At 36.0% G+C, this 25,010-nt stretch overlaps 2 protein-coding genes and 1 pseudogene across 4 annotated transcripts; all 3 read left to right on the forward strand.

Moving 5' to 3' along the window:
- Nucleotides 1-5,966: 5,966 nt before the first annotated feature.
- LOC113287088 (40S ribosomal protein S18-like) lies at nucleotides 5,967-7,889 on the forward strand. Its single transcript, XM_026535757.1, has 4 exons — nucleotides 5,967-6,068; nucleotides 6,182-6,342; nucleotides 6,613-6,801; nucleotides 7,505-7,889. Exons 1-4 carry the CDS (start codon nucleotides 6,066-6,068, stop codon nucleotides 7,608-7,610), a joined length of 459 nt encoding a protein of 152 aa, XP_026391542.1. The 5' UTR covers nucleotides 5,967-6,065; the 3' UTR covers nucleotides 7,611-7,889.
- A 1,655-nt stretch (nucleotides 7,890-9,544) lies between these two features.
- Nucleotides 9,545-15,674, forward strand: LOC113287089 (chitin elicitor receptor kinase 1-like). 3 transcript variants are annotated; one of them, XM_026535759.1, is made up of 12 exons: nucleotides 9,545-10,488; nucleotides 11,412-11,451; nucleotides 11,553-11,557; nucleotides 11,658-11,795; nucleotides 12,168-12,376; nucleotides 12,959-13,048; nucleotides 14,021-14,114; nucleotides 14,203-14,354; nucleotides 14,438-14,529; nucleotides 14,890-15,024; nucleotides 15,144-15,242; nucleotides 15,355-15,674. In XM_026535759.1, the coding sequence occupies exons 1-11, from the start codon at nucleotides 10,008-10,010 to the stop codon at nucleotides 15,193-15,195; spliced, it is 1,488 nt and encodes a 495-aa protein (XP_026391544.1). In that variant the 5' UTR covers nucleotides 9,545-10,007; the 3' UTR covers nucleotides 15,196-15,242; nucleotides 15,355-15,674. The 3 variants fall into 3 exon arrangements, with proteins under 3 accessions (XP_026391544.1, XP_026391545.1, XP_026391543.1); XM_026535760.1 differs by having other exon boundaries at nucleotides 14,890-14,985; XM_026535758.1 differs by having other exon boundaries at nucleotides 9,546-10,488; nucleotides 14,890-14,985; nucleotides 15,101-15,242.
- A 75-nt stretch (nucleotides 15,675-15,749) lies between these two features.
- On the forward strand, nucleotides 15,750-24,685 carry LOC113287090 (annotated as a pseudogene).
- The last annotated feature ends 325 nt before the right edge of the window (nucleotides 24,686-25,010 follow it).

A 25,010-nucleotide genomic window follows, 5' to 3' on the forward strand; every position in this document is an offset into this window, starting at 1 on the left:
TTCATGTGAAGTGCCTTGTTCATGTCCTTAAATCTTCTAATACCAAGCCTCATCTCTTCTTTTGGAGAACAGACTTTATCCCAAGACAAAGAAACAATTTTCTTCTCATCAGCATTACCCGACCAAAGAAAATTCTTGACAATTATCTCACAAGCATTTATCACTTTTTAGGTAATCTACTGACATGTTGTAGAGATGGATAATACTAAGAACAATTTTAACCAAAGTAAGTTTTGATTAAAAATTAAGGAGTTCACCAATCCAAGCAGCATACCCTTTTTACAGATATTCCCCAAAAGACCATAAATGCACAGGTTTAATCTTCTATGGTATCAATTCCACACCCGAATACTTTTCAAGAAAAAAGCGATTTCCATATTTAAAAAATCAACAATTTTCCTCTTTCTAGTAGGAGAGGTTCCATCTACGAAAAACGTACTTCCAATAGCACTCACTACTTGACTAGTAACATCTGGATAAGTATCCAACAATTTCTTAAGACTTTTTAGACTATATTTTCCTCATTACAGAATATAAAGATGTCATCAGCAAAGAGCGAATGTGAAGGATATATACCGTATCTTATCACCATTGGTTGAATTTCATTTTCAAACATTAATTTGTGAATATTCCTGTTAAATATGTCTTCTGCATCACAAACAGAATGAGAGAGAGAGGGTCGCTTGAGACCCCTCTCCATACCTAAATACCCCACAGGTCCACTATTTAACACAATAAAGATTTTAGTAGTACTAAGTAATACCATAATCCACTTGCAGAAATTGAATGAGAAGCCAAACTTCTTAAGCGCTTCATTTAAGCAATCCCAACTCAAGTGTCATAAGCTTGAGAAATGTCAATTCTGAGGCTGACATTCCCTCATCTTATCTTGATAGACAACTCATTAACCTGTTTTGGACATAAAAGCACATTGTTGAGGAGATATTATCTTCCGAGTAATTACAATTCATCTCATGGTAATTATTTCGGTGAAGATTTTAAATTAGAAATTACTAAGACCAGTTGGTCTGAATTGACTAGCAATTTATATACCTTTTTCCTTTGGCAGTAACACAAGAAAGTTCATTCCACTTGGGATGTACTTGTGAATCCAACAATATCTAATATCAACTACCAAATCAAGGTTAATAGTATCCCATGTAGCGCTATAAAAAAATACCAGAATACCCATTATGTCTAGGTACACCATCTAGATTGAGCTCAAAAACAACATTTCTAATTTCAGTTTCAAAAAGAATTTTCTCCAAAATCAAATTATATCCTCTTCGCTGACCACTTTAGGAACATCATTAAAGATAAAAATCACTTAAAACCACAAGTTTGGATCCAAATTTAAATGTGAAATAATCGATCGTAACAATGCCATCTTAGTCGGAAATTATATTACCGTTAGAATTTTTTATTTCAGCAATCGAGTTTTGAGCTTGTCTAAATTTGATATTAGTATGAATTTTTTTATGTGTTAGCATCTCCATCCTGAATCCAGTTAATAGTTGTAACAAGGTTTTAGAGAAGAGTCGTATTAATAGCATAAAGAATATAAGCTTCTAAAACTTTTTTTCCATCCTTTTTGAAAGTCTCATGAATATCACCCATAACTTCCCAAACTCTATTTCTTTAGAATAACTTTCAATCTTTCCAACTTATTCATAAAAATGTAAATTTGATTCTCATCAATGTTTTCATTTCAAAAATCCATCACCAATTTCATAAATGCAGGATAGATGAACCACATTTTTTTGAACCTATAAGGTGAATTAGTAGCCTTTGGAATCACAACATCAAACCAGAGCCAGTGAAAGAATCCAACCACTTCGAAACATTGCTCCACCATGGTTACGCAGAAGTGAAAAATACTAGAACCCCCTACTATATGGGTTCAATATATAGAAGCCCCACTAAATGGATCCTACACTATCAACTCCATTCTTTCACATTTGCATATTTCTAGGACCAGAACTTTTATTTTAAGGGCTTGATAATAAAGTGACATTTTCATAATGACAGTATTACCCTTTTCTATATATACAAGCATAAAATAAGTAGATACACTTTCATTTCTCAATTTTCTTTCTCTCTCTTGCCTCTCTCTCTCGTCTGTAGAGAAAACCATTTCTAGGGTTTTCTCAGATTCATTTTTCACTTTTCGAATCAATTTGATTTAATAGAAATTTCGTAAAATCATTCGTCATTGAGGATCTGGAGATTCTGCTGATGATGTTTATGGATTTGTTAAACTTAGTTTGAATATCTCTGTTTTACGAAGAAGAAGATGATGTTTATGGATCTTTGACGATGATGACGATGATGTTCAATCAAATAATCGATTGAACTTAATAGATGTGATCTGCGTCTGGATTTTTCAGTTGATTCGAAGATGTGAAAGGTATTGATTCAAATTTATAGATCTGAATGATTTAAGATTTTTCAGTTGATTTGAAAAATTAATCAATTTATAGATATGAATGATTCGATTCCAATTTATTTAACAACTGATCATCTATGTACGAACTCTCAATTGATTCTAGTTTGTTGTTTCAAATCTACTCCATGTAAGGTTTTCTGAATTGAAGTTGTCGTTTCTTTTAATTTCGGAAATCAAGAAGAATCATCACTGTTTCGGAAGAACAGCAACAGAATCAAGGCACGTTTTGATTTTTAGTTGTTGTTATTGTTTGTAATTTCTCGATTCAATTTTAATTCCGTTCTCTATTTCAATTTTGATTCAGTTTTATCGCAAATTTGATTTCCTATGAAAATCAATCTTGATCTGTTTTTGATCATTTAATTTTGTTTTGTTCATTTAGATTAGGTGATTTTCAGTTGGATTGAAGAAAAATTAAGGAATGTGTGGATTCAATTTTATAAATCAGGTGTGTATAGATTTATTTAGGAGAATGATGTTTTCCTATGAGGTCAAAGACTGTTGGTTTTCAATTATGGTTGAAATTACTACAACAATGCTACTTACTGTTATTTTGCATCATGTGATTCATGGTTTGATTGTGAAACTGAGTTTTTGAGTTAATGATTTGAAGTTGATTGAATGGAAGCTTGAACCTGAAATCATACATGAAGTATTGCAGACGAGCTTTTTTTCCTCACACTTCAGGTTTAGGTTTGATATGTGTAACTCTTAGTTACATTAGGAGAATACATGTGTAACTCTTAGTTACAGCAGAGAAATGCATATGTAACTGGTGATGTTGTTGTATTGTTGAGTGTTGAATCTACTTTGTTGAGTCTGTAACTCTGTAGCCACTCTTGAGGTGAGGATATGCCTTTGTTATATACTTTTTGCAGTTAAGTTTTGATGGATATTATGTCGCCAAGGGTTCAGATGTGCATTGTGTGTTGCATGTATGTTTTGATTTCCATTTGGAAGATTGATGAATATGTTTTATTCTGTTTACAGGTTAGAGATAGTATGTGGTTTTGTTGTAGTGGCCTTGTTGGAGCCAGATAAACAAGTTATGGTGCTAGGAGGCAATAAGGGTATGTAACTTCCAGATGTGTAACTACTAGTTACACAAGCTAAATAGATGTGTAATTTCTAGTTACACATGATAATTAGATGTGTAACTTTTACTTACACATGCTAATTAGATATGTAACTTTGTATTAGATGTATTCATTTGAACTTTGTATTAGGAAGAGAAATGTTTATTTGTTGTAAGTTATCTGACCTTTTTTGGGTGTGTAACTATTAGTTACACATGCTAATTAGATATGTAACTTTTATTTACACAAGTTAAATGGATGTGTAGCTACTAGTTACACATGCTAATTAGATGTGTAACTTATATATACACATGATAGAACGCAGTTTACACAAGATGTGTAACTGCAGTTTACACAAGCATTGTATATATGCTGCAGTTTACACAAGCATTGTATATATGTAACTACAGTTTACACAAGATGTGCATATGAGATGTGAAGACGTTGAGGTGAAACTTTATTTCAAGCAATGTGCGTATGAGATGCAAGCAGTGCTGAGCTTCGATGCTCGTGTTGTTGGAAGTATACTGTGAAGACATTGAGGTGAAATTTTATTTCAAGTTTTTTTTACTTTTTGTTCTTTATTAAACAAGAGGTTGTTTACTACTTTTCAAGTGTTTTTCATCTTTGCTTTGCATTTTTGTTTTTTCTCCTGATTTATGATTATTGAAAAGCTAATTTGAACATGAACTTGTGACCCATCGATTGTTTATGTTGAGGCAAATATTTGAGTTTTTCGTGGTTAAATGTTATTAAATGGTGGTTGTAGACTTTAGAGGATGAACAAGTATTTCGAGTGTTTACTTGAAGTGAGGATGGTTAGTTCTGTTATTGCAATGTCTGGGGATTATGTATTTCAATACTGATTCAGGCTTTGTTTTACACTTTATGCTGCAGGCGTTTTTTTGGGACAGTTCATGTGTTGGTTTATGGAGTATCTACCTTAAACAGTGCAGTTGCTTGTAAGAAATGCTAAAAGGTCAGTCTTGTGCCTTATTATACATTTAATTTAGTTTTTGAAACATTAAACAAAATAATCAAAATGTAAATGTGCTAGGGTAGGAGTAATAATTAGCGGATATATTTGTTGAATTCTTTGTATTGTGTTGCGTCTTCAGTAGCTGAATAGATGGTATCTGAAGATCTCTAGTTTTCATACATTGTTTCTGCTACATAATTTTTTGCAATGTTACTTGCTTACACGGGAAAAGCATATCTTAGAATGTGAATGGTGACTACTACATTAGTTGACACTGATGTCTTTGAAGCTTCTTAGTTTTGATGCTTTGATGAATTTTTTTGCCAGAGGTACATAATTAGGCTCAGTATTTGCTGATTACATAAGTCATATGTATGTGTAATTCCTAGTTACACATGCTATATGCATGTGTAACTTCCAGTTACACTATCCATATGCATGTGTAACTCTTAGTTACAGATGCTAAATGCACATGCAAAAAGTGTTATTCTTATTTTTGGTAATTTTATTAACAGAAAGTTGATTCATTTTTCATGAAATATTATACGTAAGGTTCTATAGAATCTGAGAAACTATTATATGTTCTATATACACTGAAACTATTTTTGTGTTTAACGAAGACAGGAACCGCAGTCATGGTTTGCTATTTGTGGTATTGGTCTCGCTGGAACTGGAGTTAACGCTGAATACACAAGTCAGATGCATGTGTAACTCTCAATGACACTAGATAGACGCATATGTAACTCTCGATTACACTAGACAGATGTGTGTGTAAATTCTAGTTACACATGCTAAAAAATTGTTGTAAACGAATATTAAAGTAATACATGTATTTTTTTATATTTTCTTTTTGATGTCTATTTTTTGCATATATATACAAGTGTAACTTTGCATTACACATGTCATAAGGATGTGTAACTTCTGGATACACATGCCATATGCATGTGTAACTTCTGTTTACACATTCACACTGTACTTTAATAATTTCGGGCCTAAATTTAATAATTTTGGGCCTAGATTTAAATTATATTTAATTACGGGCTTGACAATATGCATAAGGGTATCAAGATCTTTTAATAATTCGGGGCCTAAATTTAAACTTCTTTTAATTAAGGGCCTCATATTATGGGTTACCCATGGGTGGGCCTGAGCCTAATTTTCCCTACGCAGAATTCTTTTTCAGCCAACTTTCGCATTACATCCAATCCGTCTGGAGGTCTACAGGTGGATCGGGTGTCCACCTGCAAAAATTCTGATTGGGTCAGGTGAAATCAGCGGATTCAGGTTCTTCCACTCGGCCCTAGACTAACCTTTTTTCGCTTAATGGATAAAAACAAATTCCAAGCCCAAGCGACTTTAGCTGTTTCAAAATGGGCCGTCTGCTTAGACTGAAGTATTTTTGGTATCAGCCCAACTGAAACCCTAGCTCTTAAACGGGAGATACTATATAATGTAGTGATGAAACTCAAAACCCTTTTCTCAGAAGATTTTGTGAAGGTCTCGGCTGTTCGAAGCTCCCCCAGAGAGAAGAAGAAAGAGTTCCACTCGAGATCCCTTCAACAAAATGGTATGATTCTCAAACTCCCTTTGCTCTACTCACTATGATCCTGTCGATTTTTATTTCATTTGATTTTGTTTGTTTTTTTTCTGATCGAAATCTGATTTGTTTGTTATTTGCAGTCTTTGGTTGCAAACGAAGATTTTCAACACATTCTTCGTGTGTTGAACACTAACGTTGATGGAAAGCAAAAGGTTATGTATGCCTTGACCTCAATCAAGGGTATTGGTAGGAGATTTGCCAATATTGTCTGCAAGAAAGCTGATGTTGACATGAACAAGAGGTATAAAAAGAAAACTAATCTTCATTTTTACTATTTTTATGATGTTTTTCATTCGATTCAACGTTTAGTAGATAATTAGGGTTTCAGATTTGAACATGATTTTAACTGAAATCTAGGGTTTTTTAGAGTTTTATTTTGTTCTGGATCTTCTGTTTGGTTCTATAAATGGTGGGTTTGGGGTTTTAAAGAGGAAAGGTTTTTAGGTTATTAAATGGAGTAGGGTATTTGTTTATTGTGTTCTTACTTGGGTGTTTGATTTGAATGTTACAGGGCTGGTGAACTATCTGCAGCTGAGTTGGAGAATTTGATGACAATCGTTGCTAACCCACGTCAATTCAAAATTCCAGACTGGTTTTTGAACAGAAAGAAGGATTACAAGGATGGAAGATACTCACAAGTTGTATCTAATGCTCTTGACATGAAGCTCAGAGATGATTTGGAGCGTTTGAAGAAGATCAGGTATTTTCTGATGCACATAGGTGGTTAATGCATATGTTAGTGATTGTTAGTTTTTGTTGGTAATGTTATTTGGACTGCTTTATGATGTGTTATTGTTGAAGATGTCTTCTACCATGTAATGCTGTTCTCATCTTCATATACTTCTCACATGATATGTTTTGTAGATTGTAGAAATGTGTTACAAAATTATTATTTAGGTTTCTCATATCTTTTTGTGCCACAACTTAGAAGCCATCTGAGTCTGTGTTTGCGCAGTATGGCGTAAGTTGAGCTAAATCACAGTGTTTGGGCACAATAGTTTTAAGTTGAATTTAATTTACAGTGTTTACTATGGTTTGCACATAGATTAAGTTGAGCTGAATTACAATGCTTGTTATGATTTGCACACAATAGATTTAATTGTGCTGAATTACAGTGTTATTTATGTTCTTATGTCTTTATGATCAGCGCACACACGGTCGTCTCTATGTTTTTATATAAACAGATTTAATATTTTTGGATTGTTCTTGTAAAGATAGTCTGTTGAAGTCTGATTTCTTTGAGTGTAAGATACGTAACTTATCCATCTACAGGTGTATAATTGAGTCTTGTTAGCTTGGTTGAGTTTGAAAAATGAGTTATGCAAATTCTTTTTGTTTGAAAAACTCAAATACTGAATTGTTTTCTTTATCTGATTTTCTTACCTCTTTCGGCTGTTTTATAGGAACCATCGTGGTTTGAGGCATTACTGGGGTCTCAGAGTCCGTGGACAGCACACCAAGACTACTGGTCGCAGAGGTAAGACCGTTGGTGTCTCCAAGAAGCGTTGAAGACTGGTTGTTATTCTTTTGGTCGGAGAAGTTGTTATGGTGAACTTTGTCATTCTGCTTTAAAATTGGAACCTGGAAGGACTTAAATTATGATACTACCAGTATAGTTTAGGATTTTGAATATCTTGGAATTTTAATGTCCTGCATTTTTCTTACTGAAATCTGCGACCACATTTTGATATGGAACTTCTTTGTATTTGGCTTTTTTAAGTGTTAACAGTTAGATATGCTGCACCAAAATCTGGAAATTTGATTTGTTTTGATTGTTCTCTTTTTCAAGTTCAGCATTAGTTTCTCAGTTTTAACCTTGTATCAGAAAAACCTTCTTCCTTGCTATGCATGTTTAGTTTCATGACTGAGTAATGCAGTCAATTTGATTTAACTTGAAAACTTGAACATAGTTTTCTGGGTTTGTGCAAAGCCAGATATGACCCCTTTAGCTCCAAGGCTCATCAATGTAATGACATCTTGGATTTTAGAAAAAAAATAACTGTGTTATGATTATATTAGGAATTGAAAAACTTGTAGTGAAGTGATTATAAGCTTGAAGTAGTTTACATCACAGATGCTGTGAACAATTGGAGATGATACTTCGATCTTGACTAAATGAATTTTTTGTAGATTTGAGCATGGTTCTCTTTGTTCCTTTAGTAAGATGGCTGAATGTAGTGATGTAGCTTATCAAATAAGTTTGATATACTTGATTATTGACCATGAAAAAGGAATACACAACAGGGTTCATGGTAATGTCAGCTTGTTCTGTTTTTGTTTTTTCTAGGCAAAACCCCTATTGGCTGTTTCATTTAGTATCGAACTTCGTAATGCATGCATTGTTGCTTGAGATTCAGAAGTAATCTTAATTTAGGTGGAATCTGCGACAACATTTTGATCCGAGAACTTCTTTGTATTTGGCTGTTGAATCAGGAAATTTGATTTGTTTTTTTAATATTCTCTTTTAATGTTGGTTTTGAGTGTTTTAACCTTGTAACAAAAAACCCTACTTCCTCCTGTGCACACTTAGTTTCTGACTGAGTACTGCAATCAATTTGATTGAACTGGAAAAGTTGATCATAGTTTTAGGGTTTGTCCAAACCAGAATGTAACTCCTTTAGTTTTAATTCAAGGCTCAACAATATAATGTTATATCGTAATAGCCTAATTTATAGAGTAAAATTCTTTTTCAAGAATTCAAGAACACACCGGACTTGAATAACTTGTTGGATTGTCCAATAGTGAGGGGATTATAAGTGGTTTTGTAGTTTACATCTCAGATGCTTCGATACCTAATTGTTTGTAAACCAAAAGATAGTTTACTTTTGGTAGATTTGAGAGTTTATTAAGTAAAGGTTCTCTCTATGTTCCTCTGGTATGATGGCTGAATAATGTAGTGATGCTTGTCAAATAAAATCGATTTACTTGTACTTGATCAGTGGCCATTGAATATTTCCATCAGTGGTTTACTTAATATAAGAGAGTCCATAGGCCAATTAGTACGACTCTCTTGTCAATGCCAAGTCATACATTCATATTCCTTTTTTTTTTTTTTTTTTTGATAGCTTATTGAACCACAATGCTGTATTGCATATGCCGGAAGCTTAACACTTGTCGGCAAATTCAAGCAGAGTACAACTAAGAGAAGTTCGGGAAGAAAAGGACACTTTATTAAATGATACAAGAATTTTCCTTCAAAAAAAAAAATGACCCAAGAAAAATGAAACATGATGTGAAAAGATTTGAAGAAGAAAAAAGGGTGGTTCCACCATCACCCTCAAGTCATTAGCAACCTAGGTCCTAGACCACCCACCACCATTACTCCTTTCACAACCGCGCCACCACACATCAAGCTAGTAAATGCCAATGGTTGACGCTTAAATAGAATTTGGCCCAGCATCCTAGCACTTAACACCAACGCGCAAAGATATTAGTAATATTCTCGCGGTGTACGCAACGGTGCTGTCCGTTACTTCCAAAGTTCCAGAATAAATAAATATTTTGCTTTTTCCAAGTCAAAGAAGAACAGCAGCAGAGGATAGATTTCCCAAATACAGCTAGTATAGTAATTAACAGCAAGTCAGCAACATCACAGTTCCACTTCCAATGCGTTTTCTAGGAGGGTTTTGAGTTTTCGTATCACGTTAATTCCACTCAGAGTTCAAATACCAGTTCTGTTGATGTAGTAGTAAACATTTCTTAGGTTTCTAATTTCTATCAAATTAGTCATGGTACCTATAGGAGGAAGAAGAAGAATAACCAGTAAAGAGGAAATTTCAATTTGAACAAGGGTTAGTGTTTTGGGGGATTTTGTTTTTGTTTTCGAGTACTGGAGTAGTAGAATGCCAGTGCACAAGGGGGTGTGATCTCGCTCTAGCTTCTTATAATGTATGGGCAGGTGCAAATATGACATTCATTTCACAAGTTTTTGATACCACTGACCAGGAGATTCTCAAATACAATCCTCCAGATCCGCTCATAGATCTGATTGTTGTTGATGAAAGATTGGAAGTTCCATTTACTTGTGATTGCATTCGGGGCGAACGTTTAGGTCATGTTTTTACTTATACTCTTAAGCCTGGTGATACTTATGAAAAACTTATTGAATATTATGCTAATCTTACTAGCATGGAAGGCTTGATGAGAGATAACTCTTATAATCCTGTCAATATACTCGATGGCTCCCTGGTTAATGTCACTGTAGATTGCTCTTGTGGAGATGAAAAGGTGTGTGATTATGAGTTGTTCGTGACTTATCCTTTACTTCCTCGTGATGACTTATATTCTATTGCTGAGGAATTCCGAATCAGTCGTTTTCTGCTGCAAAGGTACAACCCAAGCTCAGATTTCAGCAGCGGGAAGGGACTGGTGTTTATTCCGGGGAGAGGTGATTTCTTTTCTTAGATATGGTTTTTGTAATACAAAGGTTTTTTAAATTGTTAACAAAGACACATAGTTTTGGGAATTATGTAATGAGAAACCAAAATTTAGTATGTCCATTCATATCAACATGGAAACACATGCATTTGGTTTGTCTACTAGAATCTCTGGCGACAGCACTGACACCAAGGTCGGAAACCATCGCCAAATTATAATATGCTTGCCCAACTTGGATTATCAAACGAGAACCAAAATACTGGTGTAGAGAGTCTTAAGTCAGAATGCTTTGTCTGTCAGAGGTGCAGAATTTTAGCCTATTTCTGGGAAGTATTTAATGTAATGCAATTTATTTTGGAAATACGTAGGCAGAATTCTGTGCCCCTATATTGGTGTCGGAAAACTGGTTTCAGGTGACATAGATATATTGCTTACTGGTATAACTTCCAAGCATCATTTCTTTTAGGCCTAAAAGCTGTCATAATTGTTAGATGATAACTCATGATTCTGTCTCTCAAGAATGTAACGCAAAAAGTCTGTATATAGAGTTTTCTTTATGTTGTACCTTGATCTACTTGTTCATACACAGTGGTGTATAAGATAACAGATATCCTTAGAATTTTGTTATAGTAGGTTCATAACTTCGTGTGAAATTTTCATTTATAAAGGCTAGAATGAAGTATCCAGTATGTCAGGGATTTCATTTGGTGTAACTAAATTAAGGGGGTGTCTGGTTTTGCTTACATCTGTTTTGCTGTTACATTCATCTGAAACTACATCAATCTGGTAAGTGTTAATGCTGATTAATGGATCATGACGAACCTTGTTGCTTCATTTTGGCCTTTTTGTTTCATTGTGCATCATCTGTAGAATGAAATTTTCTTTGATCCGGAAAATATATCTGGTTGATATTGGTTCTTGGCTACATGACAGATGCAACAGGAAATTACCGAAGGTTCAAACCAAAATTAAGGTACTTGTTCACTGCTTTAATTGATTATACATTTTTCATATCTTACTACCAGCTCCTATATGTTTTGTTTTTGACACGAGTTTGAACCTTTACCTGTGCAGCACAGGTGTGAAACTGTCTTCTCCATAACAAATTATGTCCCTTGAGTAAAGAAAGTGTTGGATGTGAATTTTAGGTCCTTAAGAATTTCTGTTATTGAACTTCAGGAGGGCTTGCCGCTGGAGCCATTGTTGGAATAGCTGTTGGAATTGTAGCTTTTGCAGTTTTGGGAGTTTGTACATGCATTGGATTGTCTAGAAGGAAAAAGGCGAAGAAGGCATTATTGCTCCCAAAAGCATCTAAAGGTACCCCTGTTAAAAAATAGTCATGCTGCAATTCTTTCCTAAGGCTTTTTGTCTGCACCACCAGATTATAATTCAAATCAAAGCCGGCCCACAATAAATATTAATTTTTCAGTAACAATTCAAATCCTTGGTTACTTTAATTTTTCAAAAAATATGTAAATTAGATTTAGAAATTTTAAGTTGTCCATCTGTTGGAGTAAGAATGCCACCGTGGTTTTTAACTTGTGGAGCAACATGAAAATATAGTAATGCTTCTGCGAAGTTCCGCCGTGTTTACTTGTCGAACTTCAGTCACTCCTTTTATCAGTAAACAGTTGAGAACAGTGCACATTATTATTGCAGTGGTTGAGTTGTTTCTATCTGTGTGTCTAGGTTCTCGAGGAAAATTTAATAAATCTGTCGAATTAGCTTCTCCAACAATCCTTGCTTCTCTTAGAGCTAAGGTTACAGGTATCACGGTGGATAAATCAGTGGAGTTTACATATGAAGAGCTTGCCACGGCTACAGATGACTTCAGTTTGGATAATAAAATCGGTCAAGGTGGCTTTGGAGCTGTTTATTATGCCGAGGTTAGAGGCGAGGTTTGTACTAAAACTTTACCAAAAAAAAAAGGAAAATTTAATAACCAGCATTACATTAGTGTGACATTTCATACGTTTGTATATAATATTGGTGCATGAACAACGTCCTGATAAGATGATGAAAATATTGTCCACAAAACTCTGAATAATTGAATTTACTGAAATTTCATATAACTATATTTGAAACAGAAGGCGTTGAGAATTCAAGTGGTTACAATGTTCGAAGTTTTAGGTACACACCTAGAGTAGAAAGTAGCATGAAAGAGATTCTGGATTCTGGTTTTGAACAAATAGAAAATAAATTCTGTAAAAACAAATGCTCATTGCCGGTTTTTCTTTCCTAGTAAGATTTCACTGAAAATTGTATCCATTTTGTAGATAGACTTTGGTTTGCTTGTATCTGAACTTCTTTTTTTTCTAGGTTGTGCACATTTCAACAACATTTAGCCTCAGTGTAATTTGTTGGACACAAAAACCACAAGATGTGAAGAGTTCTTCTTATTCTACTTTCAGACGTTTAACCTCTAGGCATTTCTATAATAACCTTATTTTGTTTCACTTTTTCTTACTACTCTGCATCAGAAAGCCGCAATCAAGAAGATGGATATGCAAGCGTCAAAAGAGTTCCTCGCAGAACTGAAAGTTCTTACTCGTGTTCATCACTTGAATCTGGTATTTCGCTTTTCTAATAACTCATAGTGTTTAGCTTATTCTATTTTTCTATGTTGTTTCTGTCAGTAAATCAATATCATTTCCTTGTTCATTGACTAGTCTGAGCATTCTAGAGGTTCCATTGCTAGGAAGCTTCTCGCCATGTTGTTTTTGATCTTTGCTAAATAATTCATCAGACGCGTCAATTAGTTGGACACAGTGGATAGTAATTCATGTTCTATGGAAATGCTATCTGAGTCATCGTAAAAGTTCCAGCTGTCAGCATATAGCTGTGATAACTAGTAAAGGAACCATATAACTAAAAACTGAGTAAGGTTGCAACGCTCTCAAGCCAATACTAGCCAAGAAAAAATAGGGCTTAATTGCTGCTTCCACCCTGCATTTAAATGTTCGGTTATCTTGTCAGCGTTGTCACAGTCCTAGATATCTTTCTTTCACTCATCTGGTAACCACCGTGCTGTGTACTTTGTTTGTCATATGTATATAACTAACATCTGAATGGATTTACCCCTTATTTGCACTTTTGCACCCACCATGCATCATGTCTAGCAAGATGGTACCTGGCATGATGAGCGCCCATGGCACAGGCATTATTCTCGACGAGAGCCCAGGTTAAACCAGTCTCTCTTGTAAAAGACCTGAAAGCATACAAGTTCAATCCCCACATAAAACACCATACTGAAACTTGTTTCTAGACTATTTGGATAGATAGAATCAAATAGGTGAGACAAGTTAGTGGCCAATTAAACAGTGTTGCCTTCACAGTTGTGAATTATACTTGCAGTAATCAAGAAACATGCATGATATTCATAGAATTTGGAGCTCATAACGTTATGCATGATATTTAAAGCTCATATTTTACAGAAGTTTGACAGTACTGTTTCCTTGCACTCGTTTTATTCTTTTTCCCTCTGGTGTTTAATAATAGTATTGTATAGTTATTACCTCCGTGATTTGAAAATAAAAATGCAGGTCCGCTTGATAGGATATTGTGTCGAGGATTCTTTGTTCTTAGTGTACGAGTTCATTGACAGTGGAAACCTAAGTGAACATTTGCGTGGAATAGGTATCCCAATAAGCAATTTTTTTTTCTTCTTTTTTTGGCTACTGACCATGCATGCAATATAGTGCTTGAACTAGTCATGTGCTTTTAGAGAAGGAACCTTTGCCATGGTCCACAAGGTTGCACATTGCTCTCGATTCTGCAAGAGGTCTTGAATACATCCAAGAGCACACAGTTCCTGTTTACACTCATCGTGATATCAAATCTGTAAACATTCTGGTAGACAAGAACTTCCGGGGGAAGGTTGTGGCTACCCCTTCATCTAGCAGCAGCTTGTTTGAATAGTGAACACCCATTCTTATCGTGGTTATATGTCTAAACTGCAGGTTGCAGATTTTGGATTAACAAAGTTAAGTGAAGTTGGAAGTGGGTCCTTGCAGACACGGGTTGTGGGTACCTTTGGATATATGCCGCCAGAGTAAGCATATCATGTGATTGAAGTCTAGTAAGTAGTAAGGATATCGAGCTGTTCCTCTTTCCTGTGTATAGATATAGTGTACCTATGTGAATTTTAAGAGGACCACATATAAAACCTACAGACTTTATCTGCCATTATGCGCAACCACTGAGAGTGTTAGTACTGCTAACTCACTGGAAATGCTGAGAGGAAAGCAGTTTCTTTGCTTTACAAAAATTAATCTGGTAGGAAATCCTAGCTGGAGTGATTATTTACTGAAGAAGGATAACTACTATTCTTCAATTCTGCTTTACAAGAAGTTATTCTCTATTTTTCTTCTTTACATAATATTTCATACAAAATGTTGGTTTGTATTTCTAGGTATGTTCAGTGGGGTGAGATCACCCACAAGGTTGATGTCTATGCTTTCGGGGTTGTCCTGTATGAACTTATATCAGCAAAAGAAGCTATTGTTAGGTCTAATGGTTCCAGTGCTGCAAGAGGACTGTCTATTTGGTTTTTTCCTCTATCTTGATCTAGTTCACAAGTCACAACAATCTTTGACACATTACAATTTATTCTATTCTAGCAGTGATCTTGAGATAAATATTATGGTGTCTGTGGTGGTGATACAGTTTGAAGAAGTTCTTAATCAGCCTGGGTCAGATGAAGATCTATGCAAACTAGTAGACCCAAGACTTGGAGACGACTACCCTTCTGATTCGGTCCGTAAGGTAAGAATCGGTCGTAGATGCAGATGTTTTGAAGCTTCTTTCTAGCTAGTGTTTTAGTCTCAATATAGTTCAGTCACACTAACTGTATTTGTATCTCTCACTATGGTAACAGTTAGCTCAACTTGCAAAGGCTTGCACACAAGAGAATCCCCAATTGAGACCTACCATGAGGTCAATTGTGGTCGCGTTAATGACACTTTCATCATTCACAGAAGATTGGGATGTTGGCTCCTTCTACGAAAACCACGGTCTAGTGAATCTAATGTCAGGAAAGTAAATTATGGAACTACCTCATGACAAATATTTTCCTTGGCAACTCTGACACTTTCATTTGTATATCTATGTTGGCACACCAGTGCATGTCATGTAAATGCCAAGAACTGTACTGAGTGTTTAAAAGGTTTTAATATAACTGATTAGCTGCTTGGTGAATTTGCTGCAAAAAGAAAGAAAGAAAGAAAAGCTGTAAAATTATAAAAATTACCTCGACTCCTTATCCGCATTTTTAAATGACAGATTTAGGGATTGATTCTTGAGTTATGAGTTGGTAGTTGGGTACCGTAAGACATGGTGGCTGACCGAGCGCTGGAAGATTCTGCGGATCTGTAAGCTTAATGACAGAATCAGGCAGCATTTTCCCCCAAGCCATGCCCATGTTTGGCAAATGGATACACTTGGATACGGATATTACATTTTCTATATCCATATCCATATCCGCAATTCTTTCAAACTACCCTGATAAACTTCTCGTAACTCTAACTCTTAAACCCTAACTTCTTCGGCTGGTTTCAGATTAGAAGAATTCTGAGCTTAAAATGGGTGGTAAAAAGAGAAGTTCTGATGATGATGATTCTGGCGATGAACCCAAAACTATTACTCCAAAACCCCCAAAAAAATCAAAAGAAGAAGATGTTGCCGAACCATCACCAGCAGCTCCTGTATCTGTTAAACCCATGGAAAGAAGAAAGAAAAGAAAACTAATGGATGAAGAGAGACACAAAACTGAAGAAAAAAAGGTCAAAGTTCCCAAAGTTCAGGCAAACACTGATGCCTCATCATCGAGTTCGAAACCGGTGTTTCGTATAAGTGTTTTTAATGATTTAGCATCTGTTGATTCATCGATTAGAGAAGCAGAAACTGACACATTAGTGAAAGAGTTGAGAGATGTTCAAAAGGAGTATAATTTAGTTGAGAAGAAAGGGGCTGATGATCAATTAGAAGCTGAAAAGAAAGATGGGTTGGATAATTGTGCTTCTTCTTTGAGATATGCTATTCGTCTTATTCATGGAGTTTCTTCATCTAGAGAGGTATGCAAAATAGTTTCAGGTTGTTCAGCAAGGTCTTTTAATGCCTAAATGAATGAATGATTTTTACTGTGCTAAATTTAGTTAATTGGCATGCTAAGGAAATACAATTGCACCATACGTGATAACAACAACTTTTAGTTAATCAATTGCAGCAGATAATAGGATACTGGTACTTGTTTGTTGGTACTGACTTGTGGTGTGTTTGCTGTTATGTGTTGTGTATGAAGTGTGCTAGACAAGGCTTTGCGTTGGGGTTGACTGTTGTTCTTAAAACAATTCCAGATATCAAATTGGATGCCTTGATGAAGTTAATAACGGATATACTAGAAGTTAATTCATCAATGAAGGGACAGGTAATTTGACGGCATGAGTTTCTGTCTTGAACAATGATTTGATCAGGTTGGTATTGTCGGTATTGTCTTACACGTGAGAAAGATTTTTGAGATTTTTTATCTATGGATTTTTAGGAAGCAAAAGACTGCCTATTTCTTTTCTTATGGTGCTGTTGCAAGATCAGGACGTGTAACTGAAGAATGGATCTCTAACACCTTATGTTAAAGAATTTACTGGCTTGGTTATCGCTCTTGCTTCTAAGAAACGGTACTTGAGAGAACCAGCTGTCTCCGTGATTTTGGATTTAGCTGAAAAGTTACACGTTTCTGTTTTCAGCATTTGTCCATGAAAATAGATTTCATCTGGCTGCCTCTTCTTGCTTTCTATTAGAATTTCGTGTATCCAACTCTTTGTGTTCTTCCTGTAAAAAAACAATGTTTTATAGGGTCTTTTTAATGAAGGGAAAGTAAGTACTACTGTTGGACTCCTAGATGTTCCCATGATTCCTGTTATGTCCCCTTTTAACCTAGCTGATTAGATACTCACTTGTGCATTTTGTTTAAAGTTGGGGCAGCGCTAAGCTCTTATTTTTTCCTTTTCTTTTTGTCATGAATTACAAATTTAACTCCAGTTCTGTTCCATCGGTTCTGGCAGCACAATTATGTTTGTTTGCAGTGCCGTTTAGCTTGTTCTTATAAAATGCACCAATACTTCTTTTGGTCTTGCAGTTGCCTGTTGTAGCATTGTCTAGTCATGTTGTTGAAGCGCCAGGCATGATGGAGTGGTTTAAAGATGCAATGGAGGTTGGAAATCCTGAAGCATTACTTCTAGCCTTGAAGCTAAGAGAAAAGATTTCTTCGGACATTGATGTATTCAGTGGACTTCTGCCACAACCATTTAGCCCCAACAAGATGTTTACCGCTGACCATCTGAACTCTCTTGTCTCATGCTTTAAGGTATTCCAAAAGCTTATCCTGCATATATAGATGTATGCAATATATAAGCATAGTGGGTCCTTTAGGTGCCAGGGAGAAGATTAATAGAGTTCGTCAGTCTTGACCTTATTTTGTAAATTTTGTAGGAATCAACCTTTTGTCAGCCTCAAATTCACAGTCTGTGGCCTGTTTTAATAAATATTCTCCTCCCAGATACATCAACACAAGCGGAAGATGTAACTTCCAGTTCAAGTTCCAGCAAAAAGCATAAAAGGAGTCGCAAGTCTAGTTCATCAGAGGAAGAGGTTGCGAAGAACCTTCGATGTTTTTACGAGATTGTTGTAGAAGGATCTCTGCTTCTATCTTCCCATGATCGAAAAAAGTTAGCTTTCAGTATTGTGCTACTTCTCTTACCAAGGTTACCTGCATCGTGTATCCAAATTGTCTTCTCTCATAAGCCAGTGCACTGTTTGATGGATATCCTCTCAACCCAAAGTGCCTGGCTATATAAGAGTGCACAATGTTTTTTGAAGGAGATAGCTGATTGGATGAAGAATGATGATGATCGCCGAATTGCAGTTATTCTGGCCCTACAGAAACACAGCAATGGAAGATTTGATTCATAACCACAACTAGAACAGTCAAAGATTTGGTTGGAGAGTTCAAATCAGAATCTGGTTGCATGGTGTTTGTCCAAAACTTGGTTAGCATGTTTGTGGATGAAGGGGCAGCCTCAGAAGAACCTTCGGACCAGAGCCAGACAACAGATGACAATTCCGACATGGGCTCAATAGAGGATAGAGATTCTGCCCAAATGGGGGACCAAGATTCTTTAAAAAATTGGGTTATAAATTCTCTTCCTGGGGTTATCAAGGACCTGACACTAGATACGGATGCAAAGTTTCGTGTGCGGAAAGAGATACTCAAATTTCTAGCAATTCAGGGTTTGTTTTCTGCATCTCTTGGTTGTGAAGTGACATCATTTGAGTTGCAGGAGAAGTTTAAATGGCCAAAGGTTGCTACATCGATTGTTTTGCGCCGCTGTGTATAGAGCAGCTGCAGTTGTTACTGGCAAACACTCAGAAGGGAGAAGCCTCGTCCTCTCAGGAAGAAGTAGACTCACCCTCTCTGTCGAGTGTCTCTGAGCCAAATGACTTGGGTTTATACTTCATGCGGTTCCTCAGTACACTATGCAACATCCCTTCTATTTCAATCTTTAGGCCCTTAAATGAAGAGGATGGCAAAGCATTCAAGAAGTTGCAGGAAATGGAAACTCACCTTTCTCAAGAGGTAATTTATTTCTGATTTCTGTTGTCAGGAGGCCTTGCTATGTCTTAGATTCTTAGAAAATACAATGCCGTTATATCTAGGAAAATAGATTTTCTTTTCTGAGTTTTGTGTCCTGTGCAATGCAGGGAAAAAAATACCGGTCCCAGAAAAGATGCAGATAAACTTCGTGCTCTGCGTTACTTGCTCATACAGTTGTTGCTCCACGTACTTGTACGACCTGAGGAGTTCTTTGAAGCGGCCTTTCAACTCGTTATTTGTTGCCAGAAATCATACGCTTCTCCTGATTTTCTTGAGTCGGGAGAGGAAGACGACGTTATGGATGATAGTGAGACTCCAGAACCAGAAGTGTTTGATGTTCTAGTAGATGCTCTTCTGTCTTTATTACCTCAATCATCTCCTCTCCTCCTTTACATTTGGCTGTTGAGCAGGTAGGTTTAACGATATGGTTGAATAAATTTAAAAACTATGTACTGGTCCAAAAGAATGAATACAGGTTAAACTATGTAACTTTCTCCACTTAATGTAATCATTTTGGGTTTGTTGTGTACAGGTTTTCAAGCACTGTTGCAGTGACATTACATAAGCTGGTCTTCTTCGGATGTTACAGGTAATCAGGAAAGATCTCAAACCTGCCAAGCATCAGGCAGCAGACTCTGACGACGAGGATGATGATGAGGAGGAAGATTTCTTAAATGTTGAAGAAGCAGAGGATGATGGTGAAGATGAAGATGAGGTAGAAGAGACTGTTGACAGTGATGACTCTGCTGATGATTCTGAAGTAGTGGCCCGAATTAAGGCAGCTGCTAGTAATGAATTAGCTGATAACTCTGATGATTCTGATAGCGGGATGGATGATGATGCAATGTTTCGGATGGATTCGTATCTTGTTAAAAATTTTAAGGAGAAGAAGAATCAGCTCGCTGGCGGTGAAACTGCTAAGTCCCAGCTTGTGTCATTCAAACTTCGTGTCCTCTCATTGCTTGAAATTTACCTGCATGAAAATCCAGGCAAGTAATTTCATCTAATGGCAAGTGTTATTGTTCTTACTTATATAAGCAGGTAGAATCCTAGTAGGTTTGCTTCTATGGTCCATCACGAACACATAATAGGTTTAGATTCTTCTTGTCGCAAAATATTATAGCCGCGATCATAATACTTTTGTTGTTTTCTTGCCGCTCAGGTAATCCCCAGGTTGTGACAGTTTACTCATACTTAGCTCGGGCATTTGTGAGCCCACATTCTAGCCATGGTAACAATCAGTTTGATCAGAGGATATGGGGAATTCTGCAAAAGAAAATCTTAACGTCCAAGGAATATCCAAAAGGTGAAAATATTCAGTTTTCTATTTTGGAATCTTTATTGAGTGGAAGTTTGAGGCTGGCAGCGAAACCATTCAAGAAAAAGAATTCTTCTGTGGATGTGTCAAATAAAAAGCAAGAGGCTTCTTTAGCCAGACACAAAATGGTTACGTCTCTTGCTCAACAGGCAACATTTTGGCTTTTGAAAATCATTCATGCGGGAAATTATTCCAAGTCTGAACTGGAAAAGGTTGTTGAATTATTCCAGCATGTGTTCGTGGAGTATTTGGATTCTAAAAAGTCCGGATTGAAACCTGATTTCGTAAAAGAGGTTTTCCAAAGGCAAACGTGGCTTGGGCATAAACTCTTCAAATTCATCTTAGAGAAATGTGTTGGTGCAAAATCGGAGTTCAGGCAAACCCAAGCACTCGAGGTGTTCGCCGTGATGTTGAAGTCACTGGTTTCCAAAAAGAATGGGGAGTATGAGAGTCCTCTGGCGGAAGACTTGATAGACCAAATGCCGTTATTAGCAGAATTGATTTGGAAGCTGATCACCAATATGCCAAAAAAGCAGTCTTGGAGAGCTCAAGTTCGTCGTTCCTGTGCCAAAATATTCAAGGTAATTTCGATGCTTAATGCGATAAAGGAGTTTCTTAAAGCTCTAAGCAAAGAAGCTACAGATGCTAGTGAATCTCACCTTAATTTGATCAATGATTTTCTCAAAGTTCATAGCCATGAAAACTCAAGAGGCTTGCGAGTGTCAGCTTAATTTGATCAAGTATTTTCTCAAAGAAAAAGAATATTCTCAAAGCTAAGACTCCTGAATCTGAGCCTAATTTGATCAAGGAGTTTCTCAAAGTTTAACCAAGAAAGCCTCTGATTGGCAATCTCGGCCTGGAGAGTTATTTCTCTCTCTGAAGGAACTTCCGATGTAGCTGATATTTCTCTACATCATTGTATATCAGAAGATATGATTGCATATTTCCATTTTTTACCTTGCAGGAAATCCTGACTGAAAATTAAAGAGTTAATAGTACTAGCTTTTAATTCCCATATCAGAACAAAGTTTGACTTAAATAGTACTAGCTTATAATTCCCAAGCTATACCCAGATATTTCTCTACATTTTAATTCCCTTATCGCATTTCCATCCTTATTGCATAAAACACTGCAAAGCGTTATTTCTGTATCCACATCGTGAACAGCATACCAAGACTACAGGTCGCAGAGACTGTTGGTGTCTCCCAGAAGCATTGAAGACTGGTTCTTATTCTTTTCATCTGAGAATTTCATAAGGTAAGAAATTTGTCTTTCCTCTTGTAGAGTTGGAACCTAGGACTGAAATCATGGTAGTAGTGTACTTTAGAATTTTGAATATCTCAGAATTTTAATGTCCGTTTTTCTTACAGAAATCTGAGAACATTTCGGTTAGATAATGCATGCTGTCCTGAAATCCAGGAAATTTGTTTTCTTTTTTAGTTGAGTTTCAGTTAGCCAGTTTAAACCTTTTATTTTGGAGATCGTCGCCCTCCTGTGCACCTTTAGTTTATTGATGACTGGGTAATTTAACGACATTTCATTGTATTTGAATAGCTGAACATGGTTTTAGGGTTTTTGAGAAGCCAGAATATACCTCATTTAGTCTTCAAGCTCAACAATATAATGGCTATTGGATTGGATTGGAACCTAGAAGAACTTAAATTATGATACTAATACAGTTTAGGATTTTGAATATCTTGGAATTTTAATGTCCTGCATTTTTCTTACTGAAAGCTGAAACAGCATTTTGGTGTGGGGTTTTCTTTGTATTTGGCTTTCTTAATCGTCAACAGTTAGATATGCTGTCCCAAAATCTCAGAATTTTTTTATTTGTTTTGGGTTTGTCAGTTTTAACTGTATTTGCATTATGCGTAGCATGTGATAAACAAGTCTTGTTAGCTTGGAACCTTATGTTATTTTTTCTTGTTGAGTTGAGGTTGGGTTTGAAAAATGAGTTAGCAAATTCATGTCATACTGAAAGAACTCAAATACTGAACGTCCATTGATTTCTTTACCTCTTTTGGCTGTTTTACAGGAACCATCATGGTATGAGGCATTATTGGGGTCTCAGAGTTCGTGGACAGCTTACCAAGACTACAGGTCGCAGAGGTAAGACTGTTGGTGTCTCCAAGAAACATCGAAGACTGATTGTTATTCTTTTGAGTTAAGGTTAGAAGTTTGTCTTTAGGACTCAAATCATAATATTAGTATAGTTTAGGATTTTGAATCTCTCAGAATTTTAATGTCCTTTGTTTTTCTTTCTGAAATCTGAACAACGGGAATTTCTTTGCATTAGTTTCTTTATTGCTCAACAGTTAGATATGTATGCTGTCCCGAAATCGCAGGATTTTTTTATTTTTTTTTAAAGTTCAGTCTCACTTAGTCAGTTTTCGGATCAAATAAGTATGTGACCCCTCTTAGTTTTCTGACACATCTTTAAAACAATCTGTTTTATGCTTTTTAGGGAGATTTAGAGGAGGCAAGTTTTTAGGGATAAGTAGTTAAAGGTAGTTTTATGTTTTTTTATGAGAAAAAGTTGGATATTTTTTACTTTAAAATTAACTTTTCAATACGTGTTGAGAAGGGAAGAGGGGCCACATACTAGTTTGATGTGGCCCGACCACATCGTAGCCGGGGCGGTCAGTTTAAACCTTTTACTTAGAAGGTTGTCGTCCTCCTGTGCACCTTTAGTTTGTTGATGACTGCGTAATGTGACAACATTCATTGTACTATAGGGTTTGTACAAAGCTAGGATATATCTCCTTTAGTGTTAAGGCTCAACAATATAATGGCATCTAGCATCTAATGATCATGGCAGCCTAATCATATATATAGGTAATGATTAGGGTCCCAAGTTATTTCGTTAATATCCCACGTTCAGTTTTGTCATTCTTTCTTTTGAATAGTTGTTTCAATTTGGAGGTTAAAATTTCCTTGCCAAGATCATACTAGAACTTGAAAAACCTGTTGGATTCAATGTGCAGTAGTGAGGCGATATAAGCTCGAATAAATAATTTGCATCTCCGACGGTATAAACTAATAGAGAGGATACTTTGCTTTCCGTTGATTGAAAAGGAAGCTTATTTTCGGTTATTTCAGAAGCTTTTTTATTGTACCTGTTTTCACTGTCTCTATGTTCCTTTTAGTTTGATGGCTGAATAATGTAGTGATATACTCCCTCCGTCCCACTATTAGTTGACTTATTTATTTTTAGATTTTGTCCCATTAATAGTTGATTTTATATCATTTGATACTCATGTTTATGTTACGTAGGTGTTTTAAAATGCTTTTCGATGATATATAATTTACGAATATCCGTGGTATAGTTTGAGAAATAAATCATTTCTAAATTGTACTACTAGGTCAACTAATAGTGGGACGGAGGAAGTAGCTTATAGTGTGACATGACATCTTTTCACATCTATCATTCATCTGTTTGATCTGTAAGCTCTATAGTTAATCGCAGCAAGGTTCATGGAAATGTCAGCTTGTTCAGTACTTGTTCATTGAAGGCGAAGCCCTATTTGCTGTTTCATTTTAGTTTCTTATACTTGATAGCCTACCTGCCTTGTGTAATGTATTGTTGCTGAAGATGAAGAGTGCTGCCAATTTACATTGTAGTTGCTGAAAAATTTAGCATAAACAGAGTTGCGATTCTACAGTTAAGTACAAATTCTGCCATGATAGCAGATATTACACTACAACTCTGGCGTTGGCGAATCTCTATGTGTAGTGTACGTGTGCCGTATAGTCATGATGCTCAGACTGGATGGTTTCCACAGTCGAGGTTCGAATACACAAGACTCTGCAAGTCAATATTACGGAAAATAATCTTGCTGAACACTAAAAATACGAAGGAACAAGAATCAATATTACAAAAAATAATCTTGCTGAAAAGAAGATCTTAAAGGGAACTTAGCTGATCAAGAAGCGGAAAAGAAGATCTTAAGGGGAACTTAGCTTTTCAAGTTGAAAGAAGGTGACATGGTATTTGCCGTAAGAAATACCTCATGGACATCTAAACCTATATACTCAGGTTTGGCATAGTTGCCAACACTCATCAGTGATTGTTGCAGATGTTACATTCATAGAAGGCCACTATATAAGGCACCCGAATAACGAAGACACTGTTAGCATTACTAAATCTCGCCAGTCCAGCTCCGATTCTTTCCGTAGGAACATAAACTTCGTAAGATTATGATCCTTGATTAATCGATTTCGCTTAGGGTATGTCTTAAAATGCACCTAGCACTCTTCTTTGTCTTTTTTTTTTCCCGGTTGAGAACCAGGTTTTAAACTGTATCTGATAGCAACATCGAAGTAAAACAGCAGAAATTTTCAAATGACAGCAACTACAAATCTAACTTTCTTTTGAAACGTTTTTCTCCGAAAATTTCTGCAAAAACATGTCATAAGAGTGTACCACATCTAAATACATTAACACGGGGTTAGTCGTGGGAGAGTTCGAGAGATTTTAATGTATTTAGGTTTTCTCCTGTTAGTCCTGAGGGAGTTTGAGGGAGTCTCTCCAAATCTCCGTTAGTCGTGGGGGAGTTTAGAGGAGTCT

Source organism: Papaver somniferum, chromosome 6, assembly GCF_003573695.1.
Source record: "Papaver somniferum cultivar HN1 chromosome 6, ASM357369v1, whole genome shotgun sequence".
NCBI classification, from domain to species: domain Eukaryota; kingdom Viridiplantae; phylum Streptophyta; class Magnoliopsida; order Ranunculales; family Papaveraceae; genus Papaver; species Papaver somniferum.

Excerpts from the sequence above, each read along its gene's own strand:
- LOC113287088 (XM_026535757.1), top strand. Across the intron at positions 6,343-6,612 it reads GATGTTGACATGAACAAGAG|GGCTGGTGAACTATCTGCAG; the intron begins GTATAAAAAGAA and ends TGAATGTTACAG. Across the intron at positions 6,802-7,504 it reads GAGCGTTTGAAGAAGATCAG|GAACCATCGTGGTTTGAGGC; the intron begins GTATTTTCTGAT and ends GCTGTTTTATAG.
- LOC113287089 (XM_026535758.1), top strand. The coding sequence starts at position 10,008 with ATGACATTCATTTCACAAGTTTTTGATACCACTGACCAGGAGATTCTC. Across the intron at positions 12,377-12,958 it reads ATGCCGAGGTTAGAGGCGAG|AAAGCCGCAATCAAGAAGAT; the intron begins GTTTGTACTAAA and ends ACTCTGCATCAG. Across the intron at positions 14,986-15,100 it reads GCAAAAGAAGCTATTGTTAG|TGATCTTGAGATAAATATTA; the intron begins GTCTAATGGTTC and ends CTATTCTAGCAG.